This window comes from Penicillium taxi, assembly GCF_028828555.1.
Source record: "Penicillium taxi strain IBT 34144 chromosome Unknown utg000003l_segment0_segment0, whole genome shotgun sequence".
Taxonomy (NCBI): domain Eukaryota; kingdom Fungi; phylum Ascomycota; class Eurotiomycetes; order Eurotiales; family Aspergillaceae; genus Penicillium; species Penicillium taxi.
Window position 1 is genome coordinate 3749375 of NW_026643205.1, and position 23995 is coordinate 3773369.

The following is a 23995-nucleotide window of genomic DNA, read 5'->3' on the forward strand; positions in this document are numbered from 1 at the left end:
AAAAAACTTACTTGCGGCTTGCCCTTATTACCTCTGGTTTCACTGATCGACTGACCGATACGTTGGGCTAACATTTCCGCGGAACAGTTCAAGATGGAAAAGACCTTGCTCACACAGAAAGGAGACAGACAACCAATGAGGGGTATCAGCTTGCTTTGAGTGTCATATCCATGAGTCGAACTTGACCTCGTTGACTTGGTTGTTCAATCAAAAATGTGGAGTAGTACCTGGGTAAATGGGGTTTTTTTGGCTTCCAATATGAGTTATGAGCGCAGTTTAAGGTGAATAAGTACTGAAAGTGAAGTCAACATAAATCTCAATCTAATTCTCAATTTCACCGCCATGGTTTCACTATCACTTCCATTCTCACTTCCACTCTCACTCTCTACCGAAATACATTCCAATATAAAAGATCAAGACTGCCAAGTATCTCCTATATAAACTGTCCGACTCTCTCTCTCTCTCTCTCTCTTCCGTACCTAGATATCCATTATATACCATAAAACTCCCTCAGACATAGACATCACTGGCAACCTTGCGCATCAAGAACGAACTGATCTCTCAAGCGTCGAGAACTAAGCAACATCTCCATACATCACGTCCATATACCATCTCCAAGAATTTTCATACAACTCATATTTACCCATTCAGAATACCACGAGTACCCTGGAATACCAGTATGGGCATCTGATTTTTGCTGATGCAGGAAAATGGCGGAAACGATGAAGAGACTTCAATAGAAGGTGGAAAGCCCACATCAAAGGCCTGAAAAGTCTGAATGAAGAAAACAAACGTCCACGATTTTCCACGCTCGAGAGTTAGTAACTTGAGTGATACCCATGGTATATGGGAGCCCGTACTAGGACCAACCTACCTAGGAATCTCCCGATCATAGGCAAAATGTTGAAAATTACTCCCATAAGTGGACTATCCGAGTATGCCCGTCGCATGTGACGAACACTCAGGGCTATTCCATGGTTGATCACTTTTCATACTGTCAAGAAGTTCCTCGATGCTATGAACGAAGCAGGACGGCGAAGAAGAAACGGCTCGAAGCAAGTCAGGTTTTGTCTAGCATTACACCCCCTCATATTGGACTTCATGCTTCCCGCCACTCTACCTGAGAAAACTATACCTGAATAACCCGTACCTGGGAGACCAAAACGTGGTTAACCTATTGATCCTGAGATTCGGTGCAACAATGTCGAAAGTCACGCCCAAGAGTGGACTTTGTGAATCAGAGACCGCCATGTTTGAGACATGAAATATTTTCAAAGGAGGTACTTAATATAACCTCGTTGGAAGGTGAGCTGCCCGTGATGTCTAGCAATGAGCTATCTAGGACTATAATGTAAGTCCTGTCGATAAATCGGCATGTGAAGGCAGAGGTCATTTCTCTGGTTGAGCCGGCCATTCATGGACCTCAGGAGACCTCAGCAGTATGCCACAAGCATTTTGCGACCTAGGTTTCTTAGCCTGGCTTTAAAGCTTTGGTCACTAAAGGTCCGTATGGTAATTTTAACTTGTGTCATTGCAGCCACGTTGAGTAACTATGCAAGCAGGTTCCGGTCGAACTTTCAGGCTTGATGTGATAATTTACGGCCAGCTGTATATAAAAGTCAGTGGGCCACAACAAACCTGCTGGTTTCAGCCAGTTGTATATAATCCCTTGCTGTACTGTGACCTATTTCTTGATACTTCCAGTTATGAAATTGTTCACCCCAGTGCCTTCAAAATCCGGTAGCAGAGTCGATTCCACATATCGCTAACACGGCCGATACCTAGAGGGCGGCAATATGATTGCCATGACCTGTAATATCCAGTCACTTCATGCGATCATTCTTATCAACAAGTCTGATCAGCTTCTGCCAGCGGTGATCTCATAAGGTAGCGAGGAAGAGGGGGCATAGTACCTGAAGAGATGTTGATGGCACGTCTTCGAGGCTGGAATTCCATCAATCCTCATCAGTCAAAACTACCAGGACTATCCAAAGATTCTCAATTTCGAAATTGGATAGTGTATGGTGAGATACTAGTCGCGGCACCTTACTAAGAAATTCTTCTTGATACAGACGTGATGATCTGATATCAGTCTATACAAGGCACAAAAATGGTGATTTTGGATGTGCTCAAGGATATTGACCTTGTCCAAAATACCTGAGTGTGGAAGCTACACAGGGTCAAAGAGGCACCAATCGTGATCCTCTATATAACCCAGATAGGGATCTAGATTCTGTTAGATTTTTGGCTGATAAAGAGCAACTAAATGTCGTTGTCAGCCGTGCGCAGAAGATGGTGGTAGTGATTGGGAATCTCGATGCGTGGACAGCAGCAGTTGGGAAGAAGATGCCAACCAAAGTAATACTTCACCTTTTTATCCCAGATACTTTAGGGAAAATCAGGCCTTCAATTGGGAAGATGACTCAGTCATACCATTCTGAAAGCCATATGGAGCGTTGTTCGAGATGTGGACTTCGGGGAACTAATAGAATAACATGTAACTACGTCGATAATCTGTTCTTCTCGCATTACGCACGATCGCTCTACCATTCATAGAGGGTGAAACATACGACCTACTTTGGGCCCCTCGATCGCTCAAGATCAATGCATACTAGTCCAACACCAGCTCTTGTCGACTCAGTAGGGGTCCACTGTTACGAATGTTGCCTGTATTTTCCCGTTAGGTCTTAGTCTGAGACATCATCTTCATATCACAATCTCATTCACGCACCACAGAGATCCTCGTAGATCACTTACTGCGCAACGCCCGCAAAACGATTCAGAAATAAGAAACTCCCGCTCACTTGCTTAGCTTGGCTAGCTCGCTTTTGTTTGTTCGCATTATCTGGGTTCTGTATGCGTCCTCAGCCTGCAAGCATTTCCACATTTTCCACCAACGAGTGTCGATGGTCCCATTGTCCTTGAGATTCTCTCCACAAATTGGGCTGTTCTATATCATCTAATACTTTGACCGACATGACGATTCGGCGTTGGCCATAGCCCAGGCCAGGCGCCTTATATCAAATCCAAGCTTCACCGACATTGCGAGATACAGGGGGTGGATGTTTTTTCTTCCCAGATATCAACGAACTAACCCATTTCTATATGCATTGAGCTAGGCTATGACTTGCGTGCCCAAGGCACCTGGTATGAGATGTCTTGTCAATAGACTTATATACAAAGAGACAATAAGGCAGGTATACTTAGTCGATCAATCAATCAATCAATACTCTATTAACCTGATGCAGCCTAACTAGTAGCGTATGGCTATGCAGGTGTTTCCTCCGGCGGAAACGAGAGTATTCCAAACGCCAGAATGTCAAGATAGTAGATACAAAGGAAATATGGCGTCATGCCATCATAAACCGAAATCTCTCTTTAAACCAAAATGCCCTCCATGCATAGTAACCCGTAGCTCTCCCACAGTAGCCCACTTCCTTCAATTCCCCTCTCCCCCTTCATAGCACCCTCCTCCCCTCGTTTCGGTCCTTTTGTTGTTCGTTGAAGTTGTCGATGTATTCGTCCTTGGCCTCTCGGTAGGCCGCGGTATTGTCGTTCCTGATACCCAGCGTCTTCACCACGCTGCGCCATTCGTAGCCAGTTGTCGTAGTCCCCTCTAGCCTGGGTCTTCGTCTGATTCAGGGTCTGCTTCAGAGTCAGATCTAGCATCTATCTGTCTAAACTGCCCGAGGAGACCTGTTTGAATCATGAATTTCGCCACGTAGCGGGTGGCCTGCGAGTTCGATACCAAGGCATCGTAATATACTTAGTCGAATTCTGCAACTTTAAAACAACATTCTGCCAAAACCACAAGTATAACATTATCATCTCGCATGTCCGGGCTTAGGAAGCCACCCAACCTAGCTACACAATAGAGATGCAAGGACGCGTTTTCATTAGACGGATTTATAAAGAGCCTAGTCTTGCTTGCTACGCAATGAAAAAAACAATAGTATATGCCAGTCACCAAAGAAGAGATATTTGGATTACAATTTTGCCTAGGTGACGACCAATCGCATGCTCCATATGACTGATTTGTGTACCAAGTGATCTCCGAATTCCCTAACATATCCGCTGAGATCATTGGGCCATTCCTTACATCATCCTTGACTAGTGTTTCTCAAGGCTCCTGCTCCGCCGGCCGATGACGAAAGTCCATCAAACTTTTTGAAGAGCTCGATCGAGGATTTGGTTAACATCGAGTTGTTCTCAGGCACAAGCACAAGTAGTGAAGCCGCGGTCTGTACCTTCAACATTCCAAGCCTGATTGTGTCTGAAAGCAGGAGATTGAGGGGATCTTGATGTGCCGGAATCAGTGTAAGTGCTCGATAGATACCCTTAAGTAGCCAGTGAGCAGCCAATCAAAATTCCCATCAATAAATTTCGGGTCTCACTTAAATGGCCGTTCATCCCACTCTTTATTCAGGGGTAATACCGCTGCGCCACTTATTTGATTGGCCTATGCATCCTTCCAAAGGTTGTCTCAGGTGCAAGGTCCTAGGAGCACTTTATTTTTAGCCTGGGCACTAGATGAATATATACCACAATCTCCAATCTTGCTGTTAAATGCCGATCGGAGGAGCCATTATCCATGATAGGAGGGCGATAAGTTGCCTTGTCAATGAGAGAACAAAGACCTCAATGCTTTTATCGGCAGTTCAATGTGCGCTGGTGGTTGAATAATACCAAAAGGCCAATTGAAAAGGGATCGCGTTATAAATCCCTTAGAAGGCCGTGGAACTACTCGTTCCCCTGTTCTTTAGATTTACTGGTAATATGAACTTCCAAGGTAAAAATTGTCAATTTCAATCTTTAGCATGCTGGTGCTCCTTCTAGCCCGTTCCAAATAGCAGGCATAGGTGGTACACCCTTTAAAGCCCCAACTGCACGTATATAGCCCAGTTTGAGAATTCTTGCTTTCACGTTCTTTGCCACGGATCCCTGCTTTCGTAACGCGGGCTCAATTGATAGCAAATATGCTGCAAATCCAGAAATAGTTGGTGCAGCAATAGAAGTGCCTTCTGGACGCCATGTAGCAGACCTTCCTGTCCCTTGAGCACACTCAATTCCATTTTCGCTGTCGGTTGCTCCTGGGGCCGAGATATGCACCAGTGGTCCACCCTCAGTGAACTTCGATGGGTAACCATTAATATCGACTGACCCAACCACAATAGCATTCGGGAAGTCTTTCGTAAAGAGCGCAGGATAATGCTTCAGTTCAGTCTTGCCATAGTCTCCGCTATTCCCTGCAGCAAATACCATCACAACGTCCAAGTCGTAAATCTCCTTATATAGAGCTCGGCAGGCCTCTACTTTGTCGCGTAGAGCTACTGTATTTCCAAATTTGTAGCTGAAGTTCACAACTGCCAAAAAATCCGGGTCTTTTGCCCTCTTCGCTTTGATATCATCGATGATAGCTCTCAACCCTGCTTTCATCCAGTCAAAGTCTGCAAGATCAATCCACGGCACCATCAGGAGATTAGCCTTCTTAGCCACTCCAAATTTATGGCCTACCACCTTATCTGCGACACAGGTTCCGTGCCCAGTGGGATCTGTGGTTGGTTCAACGTTGAGATCTGGCCTAGAGGGGTATAGCCACCCAACGTTGGCCTTCGGTAAATTTTTGGATGCTGTTGTAAACTCATTGTGTCGGAGATTGATGCCACTGTCATGGACATATACTGTGACGCCAGCTCCGGCAGGACTCAAAAAAACGTAATCTTTAAGCTGATCTAAGTCTGTTCCAAGAGGCTGCGATATGAATTTCATTTCATCATTCGCGGGATACTGGTGAAAAAAAGTCACTGGGTCATCTCGTGCGAAAAGATGGCTGTCTGAGGGCTTTTCTTCATCGTAGAGAGTGTTATTCTCTAAGGCATGATCAGGTATAATCAAAGCCGCGACATTAAAGACTTGGGATTGGATGTATACAGCCAGGAAAATGGTTGAATATGATAGAAGCATCTGAGCATAACACGTCGTTAGCTTATTTGGGATTCTAGATGATCACCAACCTGTTACCTTGAATGTGTCTGATGCTGCTGCTGCATATCCAAAAAAAACTAAATCAACTTGTAGGTTCTAACTTGATATCGGGACAGAGACAAAGAATATATAACATTCTAACGTTGTCGCATAAAAACTTTTCATCTGGACCCTACCCCAATCCTCGGGGGCAGATGGGGGCTGAAGGAAGCTTCAAGGTTATTATTTCCACATAGGGAAATGGGGTCTTTTACAACATTGGAGCCGTCTTTGACTATTATGTGACAATGTTGGAAGATATCTACCTGTCACACTAGTATGGACGATAATGGTTACTGAACTGCTGTACTAATAAACCAGAGTCATATATAGTATGGTGTCATAGTTTGCAACGTTGTCAGTTTTAAACAGTGCCGCCTTTACAATCATCTTAAGCCCTTTAACTAGTGTAAGCCTATTCTTACTTTAAAATTAGGTTGTGGGGGTTAAATTGACGGTATTGTTGGAGCGGTTTTATATTTGGCCGATACCAGTGTAGCTGTTTCTGACACCATTGCTGACTATTGTTTATAAAGCTACGTATATCACCTGAAACTATATCGCTAATTGTCTTTATAGCTATACTAACTAGCAGCTATATCGGTAACTATTCGATAACCACATTTAAACTATACCTAGCTAATATTGTATATTTAAGTACTGCAGTAGTTCTAGGACTGCTATAAACAGTCTATGCCCAGGTGTCGACATGTAGCTTCGAGCCCTCGAGTTGTTACATATCTTCCCGTTTCTCAGATATATTTTATATCAATTTGCTGCTTTTCATTAACTGGTGCTCGATCAGGTACAGATCTATTACAACCCTTCATGGCTGGAAGATAGGTAGAAGATATTGAGACTGTTAGTATATAAGTGGGGTGAAGATAGATCTATAAAAAAGGCTAGAACATTAGAAATCTGTTTCTATATTTGCTTCAATGTTCTAGACAACCGTAGATCGTTGCTACTTCAACCTTGCTATCCACCTGGGCAGATTGATCATCGATCATCGATCGCCGACTGTTGATCGTGATCGTCAAGATGAGATGAGATGAGATGAGATGAGATGCTCCGTGCTTTTGATAGCGCAATAATGACCCAAACCTCAATTTCTATTTGACAGGTAAAAATATACCCTGCATAGATGAACAGGACTCGGGAGTATATAGCCAACTCCATATAGGTATAGCCGTCTTATCAGCCATAGATTCAAGGTTCGAAATGAACCTCTATCGCTTGAAAATTGAACATTGTTCGTTGTTGTTCGAGGTTCGACAGGTCGTTGAATTCCTGAGGAATTGGCTTGGTTTGCGGGTTGCATTGGTAGGTAGTAAGTGGCTAGGTAGGGAAGTTAGGGATCAACTGTACTACGCGATCTTTTCTATAGTGAAGGCAGGTTTGATGAAACGAGTAATATTTGAATGATTTTTTAACATTATGGATATAATGAAAGTTGACACGAGCAGGTCAAAAAAAGAATCCAGCTAAAATGCAAAGGGAGTGGTCGCAAGTTCAGACATGGGGAGGGAATATTGGATGCGAAATATGGGAATATAAAAGAGAGAAAAGTCTAGAAAGAAAAGTATAGAGAGTCCAGTGTGAAAGAAGCGTAAATCGATCAACGATTACGATCAGACATAGCAGCAGGCGGCGGTGTGCCAACACGTCCCTGCTCCATAATATCATCCGCGTCGCGACTAAGACTACTACGGTGACGGAAGAATCTATTCCTAGTCACAGACGATGCGCCACTGCGGAAGCTATTTGCGTCTATTGAGTTGCGAGGTTCATGACCAGTAGAGGCGCTATGATGTGAGTTGGAGGGTTTGCGCGAAGACGACTGGCTGCGCGCTTCTTCCTCCTCTTGCTCCATGAGGATTTCCTGCATGCGGCGCTCGGCATTTTCGCGGTTCACAGTTCGGACAACGTCGTTCATGCGCGGGCCATTGTCTTCGAAGACGTCGCCCATTACATCACCTGACGACAGGTTCGACATGCCTAGGGAGAAGTCGACGTGTTTGCGGGAGAAGGATTCGCCGCGGGCGCGGGCGGCTGCGACGTTCATGCCCTTACGGAGAATGGAGGGGTGGGTGCGCATGGAACTTTTTTCTGTAAGGGGGGTTGAGGTGTTCGCGTCCAGTTCTTCGATCTCGTGCGAGTCCTTGTGCTTTAGGGGTGGGCCGGCCATGTTTTGGCCATAGCTGACGTGGACTGGGAAGTCGTGCGTGGCGCCTTGCAGGTTCATGCGTGGGCCCTCGATTCCAATCTCTTGCAGAGCGATCATGAGCATGCAGATGAACTTGTTACGGCGTTGCATACGGAGACCCTCGTTCTGCCAGTTTGATTTGTAGAAGAAGACGACGTTCAGGGTGAGGGAGAAGTTCTCGGTCACTTCGCGCATTTCGGTCAGGAGGTTGCCTTGGTAATCACGGTTCTCGCTGCGCACAAACTCTAGGAGACGCTGGCGCAGGCTATCCAGCTGCTCGATGGTAGTACCGTATTTGATGATGATTGGCACGGCCTCGGCCAGGGCGCCGGAGCGGCGCTGGTTCAGAATGAAAAGACCGTTCAGGTAGCTGTTTGGTGCCTGCACCATGTGGCCTTGCATCTTCTTGAACTCGGTGTAGAGAAGAGTAATTTCCTTGACGAAGTAGTCATCGCCTAGGCCGGTATCACCAGAGTTACCGTACACGGTCACGCGGTCACCGACGTCAAATGGATGCTTGACAAAGACGAAAATCACGGATTGCAGGAACTCTTGGGCTGTGGCCGAAAACAACCAGGACAGGGCGAGGATGCTAGATCCAGCAGAGGTAAGAACACCGGCGGCGGAAGTCGAGATCAGGGACAGGAACACGATGATGACAACAACAATGACGAAGAACATGAAAATATCATCAAGTTTCGACACGACAGAGTCCAGATCCTTGAGCGAAGCAGTGATCGACTTGCGTTCCCGACCGATATCAACACACACAGCCTCTAGCTCCTCCATGGAAATATCACCATTCATATCCCGATCGAACATGGTGAACGCGGCCTCGGCCTCATCGCTATTATCGAAGGCTTCCTTCAGATCACCGGAAAATACAGTTTCAAACCCGTCACGAACAAAGGTACGATATAGACGACGCGCTAAGACTTGGCATCCAGAAGTACTGCGAAGCAAACTGAGAACGACCTGGTACGGATCACTGCTTCGGGTTGCCCTGCGACCAGTGAAATCAGCAGCGACCGCGCCAGCCACATCGCCCACCTTGTGGCCGACTTTGCTCAGAGCACCCTTGGCCTTTTTATGTGCCTTGTCCGCAAACTGCAGAGGAGTGCGGGTACCCGACGGAGCATTATTTGCAGCCACTTCTTGGAATGCTTCGTCGGATTCTTCGATGCGGGCTCGGGACCAATCGTACAGCTTCGTCAAACTTCCGATCTGGAATTTATTGATCTCAATGCGATCGGCGTAGGTACGGAGGTGGAAACTGATAGCGATGAGCTGGATAATGACCTTTTCGATCAGGTTCAGGATGGTCCAGACGAAGATAACGATGATGATCTTGTTAAGAGTGGATTCCCAGCTGCGAGTGTCCGTGTTGCCGTCCACGTGGTGATTCTTCATTGTCGGCAAAAAGGAGATCTCGACGCCTAACCACCAGAAGAACAGAGCAGCGTGCAGTTCGAGCTGCCGCGCCATATCGCGCCATTTCTTCGCGTTGTTGGTGAAAATACTAGCCAGAACACCGACGACGGGAGGAAGACATTTGCCGACGATCTAGAAGCTGTTAGCATTGTTGATTGTCTTTAGTCATCAATGTTTATACTTACTCGACCAGCCCATAGAGTCAACCAGACAATTTCCAACCAGATTGAAAACCACACCAGCCTCACTCCGCCAACAGAGGCATTCTTAAATTTGAGAGCTCCGACAAGCAAGGGAATAAGCAGAAGCAAAACGATAGGGGCGATGTAAGTGAAATAGCGAATGATAAAACTAGACTGATGAATCTTCTTCACAAAGGCCGACAGCTTGGTATTGGGTTTCTCGGGTGGCTTGTAAAGAGCAGCCTTTTCATGAAGAGGGTTTGTAGCCTCGTCGAACTCGTCAACGGGCTCTCTGCGATGCGATCGTGAACGTGAGCGACTTATTGAGATATGTTCACCTTCTTCGGCGGCTTGAGTTGAACGTGATGCTACGCGCTCGGCTTGCAATAAGAGTAGATCATCGTCGAGACGGGTTGCTTCTTCGCGACGTGCTGAGGGTGTTCGCATTGACGGAGGGCCATCTGTGTCTCGGTATGAGGTGTCGAGTTTGAAAAAATTTGCTGGTCTGGTTTCGTTTGTGACAAAGGTTCCATTGTCCGAGTTTGGTGAGTGCTCATTGTCCCTGTCTCTATTGTCTAATTCAAAGGTTTGATCCACTGGGGAGGTCATGGTGGAGATAAAGCGGGTATGTAGAGTGTGGAGGTGAAATGTGTACCATCAGCTGAAGCAAGCCAAAACAGCGAGGAAAAGACTGAAAAAGAGGACAAGAAGACAGAATATAGAAGGTAAAAAAGAGTAAAGAGACAATGACGAGAGGAAGAAATAAAGAGAGGAAGAGAGAGAGAACAGGGAAGATCTAGAAAAAGTGAAACGCAGTGGATCCTGTGGGTCCAGGAGTTTTACGGTCAAAAAATAGAGAGATCAGGATCGGGAAAGACGAAAATCCAAGTAGAAATAGAAAAGAGAAAGGAAATAGAAATTGAAGTAGAAATAAAGAGAGAAGAGCGGACGAACAGATGGAATAGAAGTGATTACGAACGGGATAGGAGCGGGAGTATATAAAAGATGAAACAGTAATACAATAACATAACACACTCAGGGACAGGGACAGGTTCGGTGGCGTATTGCAAAAAGGCAAAGCTAAAAGAATACAATGCTGACCATTCATAGGGTATAAGGACCTTAGATAGTATTATCTATCCACTTAAATCCACTCAGTCCGCCAACTTCAACGCCTAGAAAACGCCACCAACTTCATAATGCTCTTGGTACTTACGTATATCCCAATATCTCAATTCTAGACCGTCTCTCATCTCCCGCGTGGGTCGTGATTAGCCTAATGGCTTTTCCTGTCATTTAATCCTTCAGGTGGTAGATCACAATAGGGATTTACTTGGGAATACTGTACAGAGCAACTGTTAGATCTCACGATCGGCCATCACTAACTATTTTAGCCAACACTAGTTCACTAGTTTGCGGGCGCGATAATGCATTGAATGCACGGACTATATGCGGAGTATATTTTCGTTATAGGAATAAAATGGTGATCTTGGTTTTGTCTCACTTAAAAAAAATATATTCCTAGGAATAATAGACAATACAGAGCATGGAGAATATTCAGCCTGAACTCCTGGCTCCGATAAGAGATGGAAAATAAAAACATAAGAGACGTGAAGAAGGAATATTTCCGCTGGACAGTGGCGAGAAGCTAAAAAAGAAGAAAAGAGTGGAAAAGTAGAGGAAAGGTAAGAGGTTCACACAATGGTAAGAAGGAGGAAAGTAACATCAAAGATGCAAACTATGTGGTGGAAAAAAAGGCATATAAAGGGAACGGGCTTTTTAGGTTGGGATTGTCAGTATCTGCCTTATCGTTTGAGTCTGGATAAGTCACGATACCGATCTGGACGTGGTGTTTCCTCAGATTCCAGGTCGGGCGATGGATGGAAAGGACGTGGTGTAGATTCGGAGTCCTCCGGCGTGGGGCTGGCATCGATTTCAATGCCAGAACTGGAGTCTGTAGAAGGGTCTGCCGTGAATTTCAGCTCGGGGGTGATGGGTGCGTTCATGCCGTGGTGCTTCTCCCGAGCAGTAGACTGACTGAACTTCAATCGACGAGGGCTGGTGTGGGAAGGTCCAGGAAGAGAAGAACGTTGTCGTCGAGATGCGCTCTCTGGTGAGGGTGATTCTCGGCGGCTGATGGACTGCTCATCATTTTCTGACTCCTCTAATATGCAAAGCCCTTCCATGTGTTCCTCGAGACTGACGCTGGATGGAGACCCTAGAGGCCCGTCATCATCGGTAGAGGCGTAATCGTTAACCGCATTACGAAGTGCCTCCCTCTCCTTTTGGAGGAGCTCTTCGCTACCACTGACCACGCTGCCTCGACTGTTGGTACGCATCATCTCAATACCAAGTTTGGAGCCAGGACGGCGATTACGCACCGGTGGACTGCGACGAGACTGGGAATTTCCAAGCTCTTCATCCTCGTCGTCTCCTGATTCAGCGCCCTCGTAACGCTTCCGCTCCAGCGATTCGCGCTTGGCACGAATCGATTCACTAGACCGTTGCTTGCGGGGAGTCATACCTCCGTTTAAATCCATTGCGGCAGGTGCCGAGACGGCATGAAGGAGTTGAGGAACGGGTTTGGGCTCGGAATTAGAGTGTGCTGCCTCAGAGATTCCCAATCCACCGTGACCCTGCTCCCAATCATCATGGCTGCGACTAATAATGACGGGGATTTCGTCGGATTTGATGGACTCCATATCTCCGAACACGCTACTGCTGACAGAGTCTTCTCGACTAGAGTCACGGTAGGAACTGGGAGGGTTTGGTACGAAACCAGAGGATACTGAGCTCGGGCTATCGTCGTTGGGCCGGCTCTGACGACTACTAGGCATAGGCACGGGGATGGAATGAGGCGGATTGTAAAGCAGGGACGGATTATAGTCCTTCGGCGGTGGCTTCCACATACACCACTTGCATAGGGCCTCGGTGAGCTTGGACAAAGTTGGGGGTTTCTCGATGAGCGCGTCGAGGTAATGGGTCTCAGGGAACTCTTTCAAGTAGCCAGTCACTGCGATGATCGGTGTATGGCGGTTGGCACTCCGGGTCTCTCGAACCATGCGTGCAAGATCAGCACCATTTACCTGAGGTAGTTTGTACTCGGTCATGATTATATCAAACTGGACTTCACTCAGAGCAAATCGCACGGCTTCAGCACCGTTGGTAACAGTAATGGTGCGGCAGCGAAGCTTTTCAAAAAGACGTTCCATTACCAGTCGGGACACAGGGTGATCTTCACAAATGAGAATGTCCAGTGGGCGGAAGAATGGCCCGTCGGGATGGTTCACTTGGGACATCCGGCGAGTGCTGAGTCGCCGCCGCTGGACTTTGAGTAGCGCCTTGGTGCGGGGGTCCTCGTTGTCGGAAGATGAGGGAGAGATGTCGTATAGCTGGCTGCGACGCTTATGGTGTGTAGGCACGAAAGCTTCTTTTGTAAACGTAGAAAGATCTGTACCATCTTGAGAGCCTATGGTCTGGGATCGAGTTCGACTAGCGGGAGCACTGCCATGACGTTGACTCGAAGGGTGTTTGTCTGGTGAATGGGCAGGCATGCGACTAGTCTTGACAGGAGAGGACGCCACCGACCCAAGTCGGAAGTTGGGCATCCGCGGTTGTTCCAGAGAAGATGGCTGGAATGTACCGCTGGACTGGTGTGATGCATTGGAAGAGGAACCAGACGTTTTTCGTCGTTCATGATTAGCGCCTGTGCTGAACTGGACCAGTAGCGGGGATGATGGTTGCGAGGGCCTACTGGGAGATGAGGCCGCCTGGCTTGATGGAGACGAGGGTCTACCATTATTGCCCTTGTTCTGTGACCAGGCACGCGATATTGACATTGGCATAGGGCTTCCTTCAAGTGCTGGCTGGGCATTGGCTTGCGGTGCCGGTGCACCACCACTCGACGTGGACGATGTTGACGAATGGCGGTGCGGCGCCTGCATAGCCTCTTGGCGCATTTTCTGTATTACGTCCTTGTTGGCCTTTTCCAGCATTGGCAGATTTTTGAAGTTGAAACTGCCAAAATCATCGGCCAGCGACGGTTCGCTCAACCTCCGACTCCGGGAATCACGCGCGTCGCGTACATGGGGCGGAATGTGCAACGGCATTAATGGCCGCTTTGTGGCATTGACCTGAGAGCGCACCTTGAACAGCGCATCATGGGGTCGATCCGAAGACCCTGTCGTAGACGGTGGTTGCGGTGAAGGTTCATCTTCCATCTCCTCTTCAAACGCCTGGAGGGTGGCACCACGACCATCAAAGTACTCAGTATCCTCGGGATTTTCCAATTGGGGAACAAACTCTGCCTTATCCTCCAAGAGTGTATCCCAATGGATGTCCGAAAACCAGGGATGGCTCCGAATTTCAGCTCCGCCACTTGGGAACTTCTCCTCTACATTTGCCCCAATACGTTGACGAGGGTCAATAGTCAGGAGCCTGTTGATAAGATCCATGGCCTCTGGAGTGGTGAGCTCTTCGGGATCTTCTGGCCAATTGATTCTGCGACGAAGAATGTTCTCAAACACTTCATCCGGCGTGTCGGCGTTGAAGGGTGGGTATCCAAAGATGAATTCAAACATAATACATCCCAAGGACCACCAATCGCTGATCTCGTCCTGCCCAACACCATTGATGGTTTCCGGAGCCAGATAGTCAGGTGTTCCAACGAACCGTCGGTTGTGGTCTTCTGGGTCGAAAAGTGCCAAGACTGGAGGTAGCATGTTCGGCTGTGGAGGAGTATTTTGGGTCATAGGATTGCTGAATGTGTGCTGTAGGGGATACAATATGGGAGAATCAGTTAAGTCGTGAACTTCCTCTTCCGCTAGACTGGTTGAAAGCACGCCGGGTGATGGAGCAGTGGGTTCATTGTCGTTGAGCGCAAAGGATCGGAACAAGCCAGTAAAGCTGTCACTGCCCAGGCTGTCGCTACGATAGCCCGATGCTCTGCGAGAACTTTGACGACTCAGACTCGAAGACTGGTTGAGATTGAAATAGGAAGGTTGGTTGACGCTCGTGGAAACTTCTGCTGGAGTGATCAAAGGGGTGGACCCTGGAGATGTCGCAGCTTGGAAATCAAAGGATGCCGAGCGAGAGGAGGTAACGGAGATAGCACGAGGGAATGGCCCTTGTTTGAGAAGATCAGGAGCCGACTCATTGGGGCTCTTCAAGACACGCTTCTGACGTCCTACCAAACCCATACGGGAGAGACCAAAATCAGTCAATTTCAAATGACCGGTCTGGTCGATGAGAAGGTTGTCAGGTTTCAGATCACGGTGAACGATTCCTCTATGGTGAAGGTGCTCAACGCCAAGAATTACTTCAGCGATGTATTTCTTAGCCCAGTCTTCGGGCAGACCACCGAGGATCTTGACGAGAGAGGCACAATCGCCGCCATTCAAATACTCCATAACCAGATAGAGATATTCCTTGCTGGAGAAGGTCCAGTAGAGTTTGGCGACAAAATCACTCTCTCCTTGCCACATCATGATCGCCCGCTCAGCTTTCACATTTGTGACCTGATTTTTGGCAATCATATCTGCCTTCTTGAGGACCTTGATGGCATAGTACTCGCCTGTGGACTTTTTCTTAGACAAGTAAACACTACCGAAGGCGCCTTTGCTGATCGGCTTGATGATTTCAAAATCTTTGATAGACGGTGGAGCCGGTCGAGGTTGCTGGCTGACTGATGGCAGGCGGGGAGAGGGAGGTGGCTTCGCTATATCTGAAGAGGTGGCCGAAGACCGGCGACGGTGATGACGATAGTTATGGGCTAATTCGCTGGCATATGCCGAGGGGGATACTATCGGGGACGGCAGGCTCTCTGCACCATGAGAAAGCCGAGGTTTCGACATGCGTAAGGGGGAGTGTGGCCCAGATATACGAGCAGGGGAAGGTTGTCGACGCGGTGAACTAGACAGCCCTGGAAGCACGAGGCTCCTCCGCTTCCGCTCAAAGCTTCGCTCGGAAGAAGGCGAATCTGTTCTCATCGCACCCGCAAAGGCGGACGAGGGCATGCTGCTATCGCTACTGTCCCCCGCGTCGATATCCATAAGTGATAGGCCTCGTCGGGGCTGTGAGGTGCCAAGAAGTCCCGAGGCATTTTTATACGACCGAGGGGTAGGGCATTCCATGGGGCTGGGGCTGTTAGATGCGGTTGACACAGCGACAGAGGATGACCTGCGCTCGAGTGGACCTTGGCTTATAAGTGACCGGTCCGGAGAGTTGCGCATGGACATAGTTAATGCAGAGGTAAGTTTTAGAGGCGTAGGTACGGCAGGTTGAAACTGCTGCTGCGGTACCACGAGGCATTCCTGACTGGATGGCTGTGATGGGTAGGAGTCTTCTCCAGCAAGATCGAACCCACCGTCGCCTTCAAGTCCGGTCTCTCGAGCAAGTTCATCCTCCGATGAGCATGAGGAATCACTTAGCTGGCCAGCAGCGATGCGTTCTGCTTTGCTGAGAGCCGCGGATATACACTCCTCCACCAAGACTGTGTATTCGATACGAATTCTCTCCGCGTACTCCACAATTTTCCGATGACGGACTACTGCATCGGCTTTGGCTTTCGCTATCTGCTCAGTATCACGTGCCAGCGCAGCTAGTCCTTGTTCTTGCTCCAGAGTGTTGGAGCTAGGAGATTGCCACTGAATCACTTGGGAGATTCGCGATTCAGATTGTGGCGATAATGTACGGAAATCTTCCTCATTCTCCGGGCGCAAGGACTCCTTGATCACTGGCATGCTAATTTCAAGAGCCGTATCGCACAAGTCGAGCACCAGCTCAACGATACGGGCCAAAGGTCTTCGGACAGTAAAGGAACGAGGGCGACCTAACACACTTCCTGATGCCGAATGATCTCGCGAACGTGGTGGGGTTCCTGGTGTCGAGTTTTCGCCCAAGGCAGACCCGTTTGATGGCGCCGAGCTGGCAGGAGAAGGTCCGATGGGCAACCCTTTGTACTCCGACTGGGGAGCCGACAGGACATTGCCATCGGGGCCGATCAACGGTCTTCCCTGTCGAGCCTCCAGAGCGTCCAGAACCCTCACAATTGCATGTCGATGCTCGTTAAGAGTTTCTTGAGAAATCTGCACGTCCATCTCCGCTCGATGTTCTTGTAAACATAGGTCTGAATGCTTCTCGAACCACCAGGGTGTGATTTGGCGTTCACAGATGCGACAAAGTACCGGTGTAGGCGCAGGGTGTTTCGATGGGTCGGGCTCGTTCGCCGCAGCTTCAGCCAGTGTGGTCAAGTAGTTTGCTAGCACTTCCGCGCCAACGCCCAAGGACTCCACTAGCAGGGGCGGAAGGTCAATTGTGACTTCTCTCGGTTCAGTAAGTGGTCGCAACATCCACATCGACTAGATTCATATCGAAGTCAGTATGTAAAAATCAAACAAGTCAGATAAAGGATTTTCAGAAACATACGTGACCTGTCTCATTGTCCGTACGATCATACACCATGATGCCCTGTCCCTCCATGTTGAGCACATCCTGCTTCACCCCGTCTTCAAGTACGCCTTTGTCCTCGCTTTGCGAAGCCTCCTCCGTATTTTCAAATGCCTCCTCATTTCCACCCGCTGAGTCGATCGGCTGTGGTTCGGGTGCATATTTTAGAACCGAGTCCGGTCCCATCTGCACCGCGAGGCGGATGAACCGACTGCGCGAATCATCCTCAACCATGGCATCTATTGCATCTCGAAAGACATCCTTGTTATCAAGGAGAATCTCTGAGATCATGCGACCCTCAACCGACTTCGGTGGTGTGCCGACCACTTGCCGCCATGAAGGGCTGACCCATTTAATGCGACCCTCGAGATCCAGATCCACGATAACGTTCAGGGTCTGTTCCGCAGCCTCCTTCAAATCCTCCCTCTCCTCTCGGATATTCTCACTCGGCGATCTTGTCAGTTTCGGGTTGATATTCCGGGCCTCCTGCCGTAAGGCCGTAACGGCAGGAGGCGCGAGGAATTGGGGGTTTGGAAAGGCATTATGCGACATGCTGTCTTAGTCAACCAAATCGAATAACTAGCACCTAAAACAAAGTGGAGTAGAGGGGCAATAAGAAAAAGGAGACACGAGACCGCACGGGCTGATACCGTACAAAATAAGGTATGAGATGAAGCAGAGGTTATTTGACGATAAAGATCCAAGCCGAACCGTCTGCTTAGGCAGAGCGGGCGCTCCTAAGTAAAGAGTTCTGGATTCATCCGTAACATCAACAGGCCATGGCGGTCAAACAGTTGGAATCAATCCTGTGGACGGTCACTTGGAAGAGCTGGGCACGTCGAAAATGTTGTTGACGGAGAGTAACGGATGTGAGTATGCGGGGGGAGGGGGAATGGCGCGACAAAATGGACGCGCAGGACGGTCAATGTCAACCCCAGCAAGAGGCTGACCCAGAATATATGGGAGCAATAGTAGAGAACAAGTTTGAGGGAGAAACCAAATGTTTGTTAAACGAGGAAGGTGTCGAAAGAAGGAAGAAGATGAGAGGGGGTGGAGAGTTGAGGGTGATCGATGATTGGAGGGGATGGAGTGGCCCAACGTACTTTCTATTTTTTTTTTTTTCTTTTTCTTTTTTTCACACTTTTTGATGTTATCCTTATCCGAATAAATTCTAGTTATAGGTACTTGGATACTTCTAGAATGCTATCTCATTTTAACTTGTTTATTTCAAACGAAATCAGAATTACATTGGGGTTGTGGCACGATAAGTGGGGAGCTAAGTAGTAACCACGTTTAAAGATAGACTAGATAGACCCATAGAAGCATCAAACTCTAGAAGCAAAAGTATAAGTACAAGGTATTATATCATTTTAAGAGTAGTAGTAGTACTTATTCCGTTTAACGTTAGAGGTGTTGTGTTACTCTTTCCTAGTAGAGTCCTTGTCATTTATGAAACAAAACTAACCCGAATAGAAATAGACAAACATGTAGCATGGAGTAAGGAGAGAAATAAATTAGAAGAAAAGGGAAACAAAACCCGCCCTTGACAGTATCGAGTCTTTCATAGGCCTAGAATAATATTCCCTGTCATCTTCCTCATTTTCCTCATCATCCTCCATTGGGATCTCCTTCCGCCTGCACCTAACATCACTAGCTCTACACTACACGGACGCCACCATACTTAGTTTTCAACTCTTCTCTGCTATTTCCCCTCTTACTTACTGAACGGGAATAGGATCTCAAACCTAAGGTATGATTACGGAGGCTAGACATCATTGGCTGCGGCCCCGCAAACGCCACCATTCATATACTGTCCCTTACTGGTATATGTAAGAAGAGTTGCAGTGGAGAATGGTACTACTCAGATACATATTCAGATTCTCACACTTATTTCAGCTCAACTCAAACTCAATTTTGATTAAAATCAGAAGTAATCCAAGGTTCCAATTGAAGGGAAACGGGGTCTACCGTCTACCATCTACGGAGTATGTCATCTGATGGTCTCTACCAGACTCTGAGATACCTATCAAGTAGAATGACCCTTTTTTGAGATATCTATGTCGATGTTATATTTTCATCCATGATCCAAGTCTACCTAGCTAATACCTACTATAGTACTCCCCGAGTACTATAGTAAACTTTATACTTCGACTCTCCGCATATACATTGTCCAATCACTCCAGGGCTGCATATGTATGACTTAATATCAAAGGCACTGCATTTTGGAACCCCGCTTATCTGTTCTTGAATATAAGAACCAATTTTGGCAGTCGAGTACCATAGCTTGATCGAGTAATGGGTGATGATGATCATTGATCCATTACAATGATAGTATGTTTTACGTGGAAACTTCGGCTCGCCAACATTTGTTGTTGAATCTAAGTTTGCTTGATCTTACCGAGGTTACCGATTCCAATTGAGGAGTCGCACTTTTCATCTGTGAAATCTCTGATAATTTCATTGGTAGAGAGATTGGGATTCAGTAGATCATTTGTGCCTAGGTACTGTGTAGATTGGCCAAGCTCTTGGTATGTTGTCATATCTCATGGTCGTCACTGAGGTAGGCAATAAGTGGGGCTTAGAAAGTCCATTGATTTGAGAGTCCTGACTATTGACTCTCTCTAGCCCTGGAGGTCTTGCATCATCGTGGCCAGTAGTCGAACAGTTCCTTTTTCTTTAGACAGCTAGCTGCTCGGGGTTCTTTGTTCAACCGCACTCACACAGCCCTGAAAATGTTTTGCCTCTGTGTTTCAGGATCTAATTTATTCCTACCCCGTAGAAAATAAGAAACCTTGGAAGTTTGAATCACCTGATTCTTTCCATTAAGATACAAGATTTGATGCATGCCGAGGTTGGAAGGGCCAGGAGCGTCGGATATCTTCAATCCAATCAGGTGATCAGAACTGCCACCCAACTTGTATCATTTGGCCGAACTGTTTGATTTGGGTGAACCATTACTGGGAAAATATCACACTGCATCGTTTTTGTCAGGTCGGATTTCAATTTTAGTTGGCTCAGTTTCTAGTCTATTTTGACGCCTCGAACCTTCCTTTTGAAATGGCTGATTTTGTTGACTGAGCTAATCATGGACACTCGAAGGTAGTTTGGCAGCTTCTTGAAAAGGTCTTGCTTTCGCTGAGTTGCTGAAATGTTCGCTTCTCCTGCTAGATGAATGAATTTTGACAAGAATGTGCCAAAGCAGTCTTTCAATCACCACTTGGAGTGGTATTAGCCAGACGCAAATTCAGTATAATTTGGCATGGGCCAGCAGACTCACTGAAGTGGTCGAGAGGCCGCGACTGTTGGCAAAACCCAGGGGATCAATCTGGCCAGGGAATTGGCGTTGTCTAGGTATAATGTTTGATTCGGCCGGATCTCTCCAAACTTGCGCGCGTGCTCGAGTCGCACACCACTGGCGGCGCACTCCTCACAGCGATGGAAGAGGTGAGAATATTGGCTGAAACAGAGGAATCAAATTGTTGAATATAGATTTCGGAGCGGCAGTCCTTCTGTAGGCTTGCGATTGTGGAGGCCATGATAAGGATTTTTCACTCCCAAAGCACAGCATTCAAACTCATATCTCTGTAGCTTGTCCACTTCACTGATGATTGTTACATTATACCAATGATATCTATCGTGGTGTTGAGTTTGGGAGTTGATATTTGAAGTGATCTCTAGTTTCAACCCGTCCATTTGCCATGGAAGTCCGGCATTAGCGTTGGCATGGTCAGCTCCTTCATAAGAATTCCATACTTCTTCACATTTGAATTCACGCTCGTAATTCAGCACGGGTATATTTGATTGCTTATTTCATGATATCATGCCGATTTTTACTCAATATCATGATATGTATCTATCTTTGACATTTAGTATTCTTGTACTACAATCATCTAACCTAATCCGGTATAACCCCTTAATAAGATAGTCGCTTAGTGAGCCATGCGTTTAGTTATCAAATTAGTAATCCATATCCGAAATAAGTTATAGAGCGACAACTGATCCCAAAATTCCAAGGCTCCTATTTGTTTCCTTAAATCTTTAATTTACCAAATGTTCAAAGCACCGGTTGAAGATTCTACCAAGCGCAAGCGACCGACGAGAAAATATACCTCGAGAGCTTGTGAAGGATGCCGTCACCGCAGAGCAAAAGTCAGTACTGAAATGGCATTGAATACTAAATTTGAACACTGCCTTAGCTTCAAATCCATGGATATTGATAGGTGCAATTACTTTGAATCACTTTGCTAAAATAACGTTCTAAGGTTTAGTGTGACGGAGTACGACCATCCTGTGCACGGTGTTTTGATCGTGGCATCCGCTGTGAATATTCCACCGCAGAGGACGGAAGACAACCAGCTCCGAAGTCTTATGTAGTAATGCTACGCAACAGGATTGATATCCTTGAACGTGTGCTCCGCTCTCATGGTATCGATGCAGATGCAGCCATTGCACAGCTCATGCTTGAAAATGAAGATTTAAATCCAACTCAAGACCCCTGTGCGTCTGGTGCTTCATATGTGGATGATTTATGCGTGACCTTTGATGGTGCACTGACTCTGGATGAATCCTTGAATTTTGATCAGGATGGTGAGGTTCGCTACTTTGGTCCCACCAGCGGAAGGCTACTATTTCGGTCGTCAGATAGTGAGTATCTTGTACGTTTTCTTGAGCTAGGAGTTCTGATGATGGATAGATTCTTCTGATGTGACTTGCTTAACTGAGCCATCTACGGGATATACCTCTGATAATTATGCCTCTGCTCCTGCTACTGCTGTCTGTGACACGGATGTTTTAGTTGGGAGCTCTATGTCCGTTTCCGATGAACTTCAGGCTCATTTAATAGATTTGTATTTCGAGTGGGAACAGCCTTGGGTACAGGTCGTTTGTGAACGGCTATTTCGTGACAGCTTGGTCTGTGGCGGTCGATACAGCAGTCCATTCCTACTCAACTGCATTCTTGCACTCGGATCTCGATATTGCGATCTGCTTGAAGTACGATCTGAACCAAATGATGCAAATACAGCTGGCAAGGCTTTCATGGCTAAGGCGGAGAACTTGCTCCAGCATGATCTACGCTGGCCTACAATTACTACTATCCAGGGATTGGCCATCATGGGCACGTTCTACATTGTGTGTATTCACTGGTGCTCAATGATAGCGTGCTATCGCTAATATGGTTAACCACTAGGCAACGGGATCTGACGCTGCTGGATGGCTCCACCAGGGTATGGCTAATCGATTGGCTATTGACATGGGCTTTAACATGGATCCGGCTGTACTTACAGGAAAAGTTGCGCTTCCGACTGATGAGATTGAGCTGCGAAGAAAGGTTTACTGGGCTTTGTACTGCCATGATAAACTGTCCGCAAGCTACACGGGCAGGGTCTGCACACTCCTTGTATTGCTCCCTTTCCTCTCGGTTCCAACTTCACAGCTGATATGATCTCAAATTATAGGATTCTCAAGGTGCAGTTAAACTTCCTGATATTGAATCCGGTTTGGATATTCATCTACCAGCCGCTAATGGACAGCCTCGAGCCGCTTCCGAGCGTGATGTTGTTCTGCTACACAGAGCGATGATTGAACTATGCAGAATCCTTGAGAAAATCCTCCTATCACTGTCAGTTGTATCTCGTGTTACTGTTCGATTTTGAACGGCTCAAGAATTCAGTACTGACTCAAATGTATAGATGGTCGCCAAAGCCACTACTCCACGCAAATCAACGTTCGGCATTTTTCGACTCTTGCATTCTGCAGCTTAGAACATGGCACTACGATCTTCCCTCCGAACTAAAAATCAACCAGCAATCGGTCCCTTCCAAATTTCCCCACATCTACACTCTGTACATGATTTATCACACAGCCCACCTGCTGCTCTGTCGTCCCTTCATGATCAATCACCCCTCAGAAGAAAAGAGCGATGTAGAGCACCACGAAGAACAAGATCACACAACAAACGACGACCCAAGAACCCAAAGGGCGCTTTCAACCAGCTGCAATTCTATCCGGGCCATGTGCTATCTCAGTCAGCAATACAGACAGACCTTCGGTAGTTTCAGACTCAGTCCTATTACTGCGACTCATTGTATTCTCTCTACTGCTTTCGTCATCATTGAGCGATTATGTTCTGCTCAAGTTGAGAGTTGTGTGAACCCGCCTATTGATGGTTCTTACACTTCGCCTGCTTCGAATCCTCATGATGCTGTCGCATTATTCTTCCAGATCTTCAGGGAGCTGTCGACTTCTTGGAATATTGCCAAGCGCATCGGCCGGAACCTTGAAAAGGTTTATGAACATCGTTTTGGCTCCCGTCTATTTCCTCGGCCTCCGGAAGACGTGTCATGTCCAATGCCTGGGCCAATTCCTCCGGATGGGAATACGGTTCCGCCATTGGAGGACTTTGATGGACTCTTTACTGTGGAGAATATGCTTGCCACACCCTTCCCTATTTCCCTTGGAGATCCTCTTCTTTTACAGCCGAATGAAAATTTCTTCACAGCTGAAACGTTCCCTTTGGGTGGACACTCAAACATGATAGACCCTCAAACTTCTGATGAGCTGTTTGCCAATAATCTTGGCTGTGCTTTTACGCCGGAATGTCTACCCAGCGACTATAATATGTTTGACACTTTGAATCAGATGTACCTAGAAGAGACCTCGGGTTGTGGTAGAGCAAACTGAATTGTTAATGATATTTATACCCACC

General features: G+C 47.1%; 4 protein-coding genes across 4 annotated transcripts; 1 reads left to right on the plus strand and 3 right to left on the minus strand.

Moving 5' to 3' along the window:
- Positions 1 to 4812: 4812 nt before the first annotated feature.
- N7495_004832 (uncharacterized protein) lies at positions 4813 to 5964 on the minus strand (the record flags this gene model as incomplete). Its single annotated transcript, XM_057207483.1, has 1 exon — positions 4813 to 5964. The coding sequence occupies one exon, from the start codon at positions 5962 to 5964 to the stop codon at positions 4813 to 4815; it is 1152 nt and encodes a 383-aa protein (XP_057065163.1).
- Positions 5965 to 7642: 1678 nt separating this feature from the next.
- N7495_004833 (Mechanosensitive ion channel family) lies at positions 7643 to 10452 on the minus strand (the record flags this gene model as incomplete). Its single annotated transcript, XM_057207484.1, has 2 exons — positions 7643 to 9793; positions 9847 to 10452. 2 exons carry the CDS (start codon positions 10450 to 10452, stop codon positions 7643 to 7645), a joined length of 2757 nt encoding a protein of 918 aa, XP_057065164.1.
- Positions 10453 to 11648: 1196 nt separating this feature from the next.
- On the minus strand, positions 11649 to 17841 carry N7495_004834 (protein kinase RIM15; the record flags this gene model as incomplete). Its single annotated transcript, XM_057207485.1, has 2 exons — positions 11649 to 17201; positions 17269 to 17841. The coding sequence occupies 2 exons, from the start codon at positions 17839 to 17841 to the stop codon at positions 11649 to 11651; spliced, it is 6126 nt and encodes a 2041-aa protein (XP_057065165.1).
- Positions 17842 to 21339: 3498 nt separating this feature from the next.
- N7495_004835 (Zn(II)2Cys6 transcription factor) lies at positions 21340 to 23970 on the plus strand (the record flags this gene model as incomplete). Its single annotated transcript, XM_057207486.1, has 6 exons — positions 21340 to 21438; positions 21558 to 21944; positions 22012 to 22419; positions 22478 to 22687; positions 22746 to 22909; positions 22980 to 23970. 6 exons carry the CDS (start codon positions 21340 to 21342, stop codon positions 23968 to 23970), a joined length of 2259 nt encoding a protein of 752 aa, XP_057065166.1.
- Between the last annotated feature and the right edge of the window lie 25 nt (positions 23971 to 23995).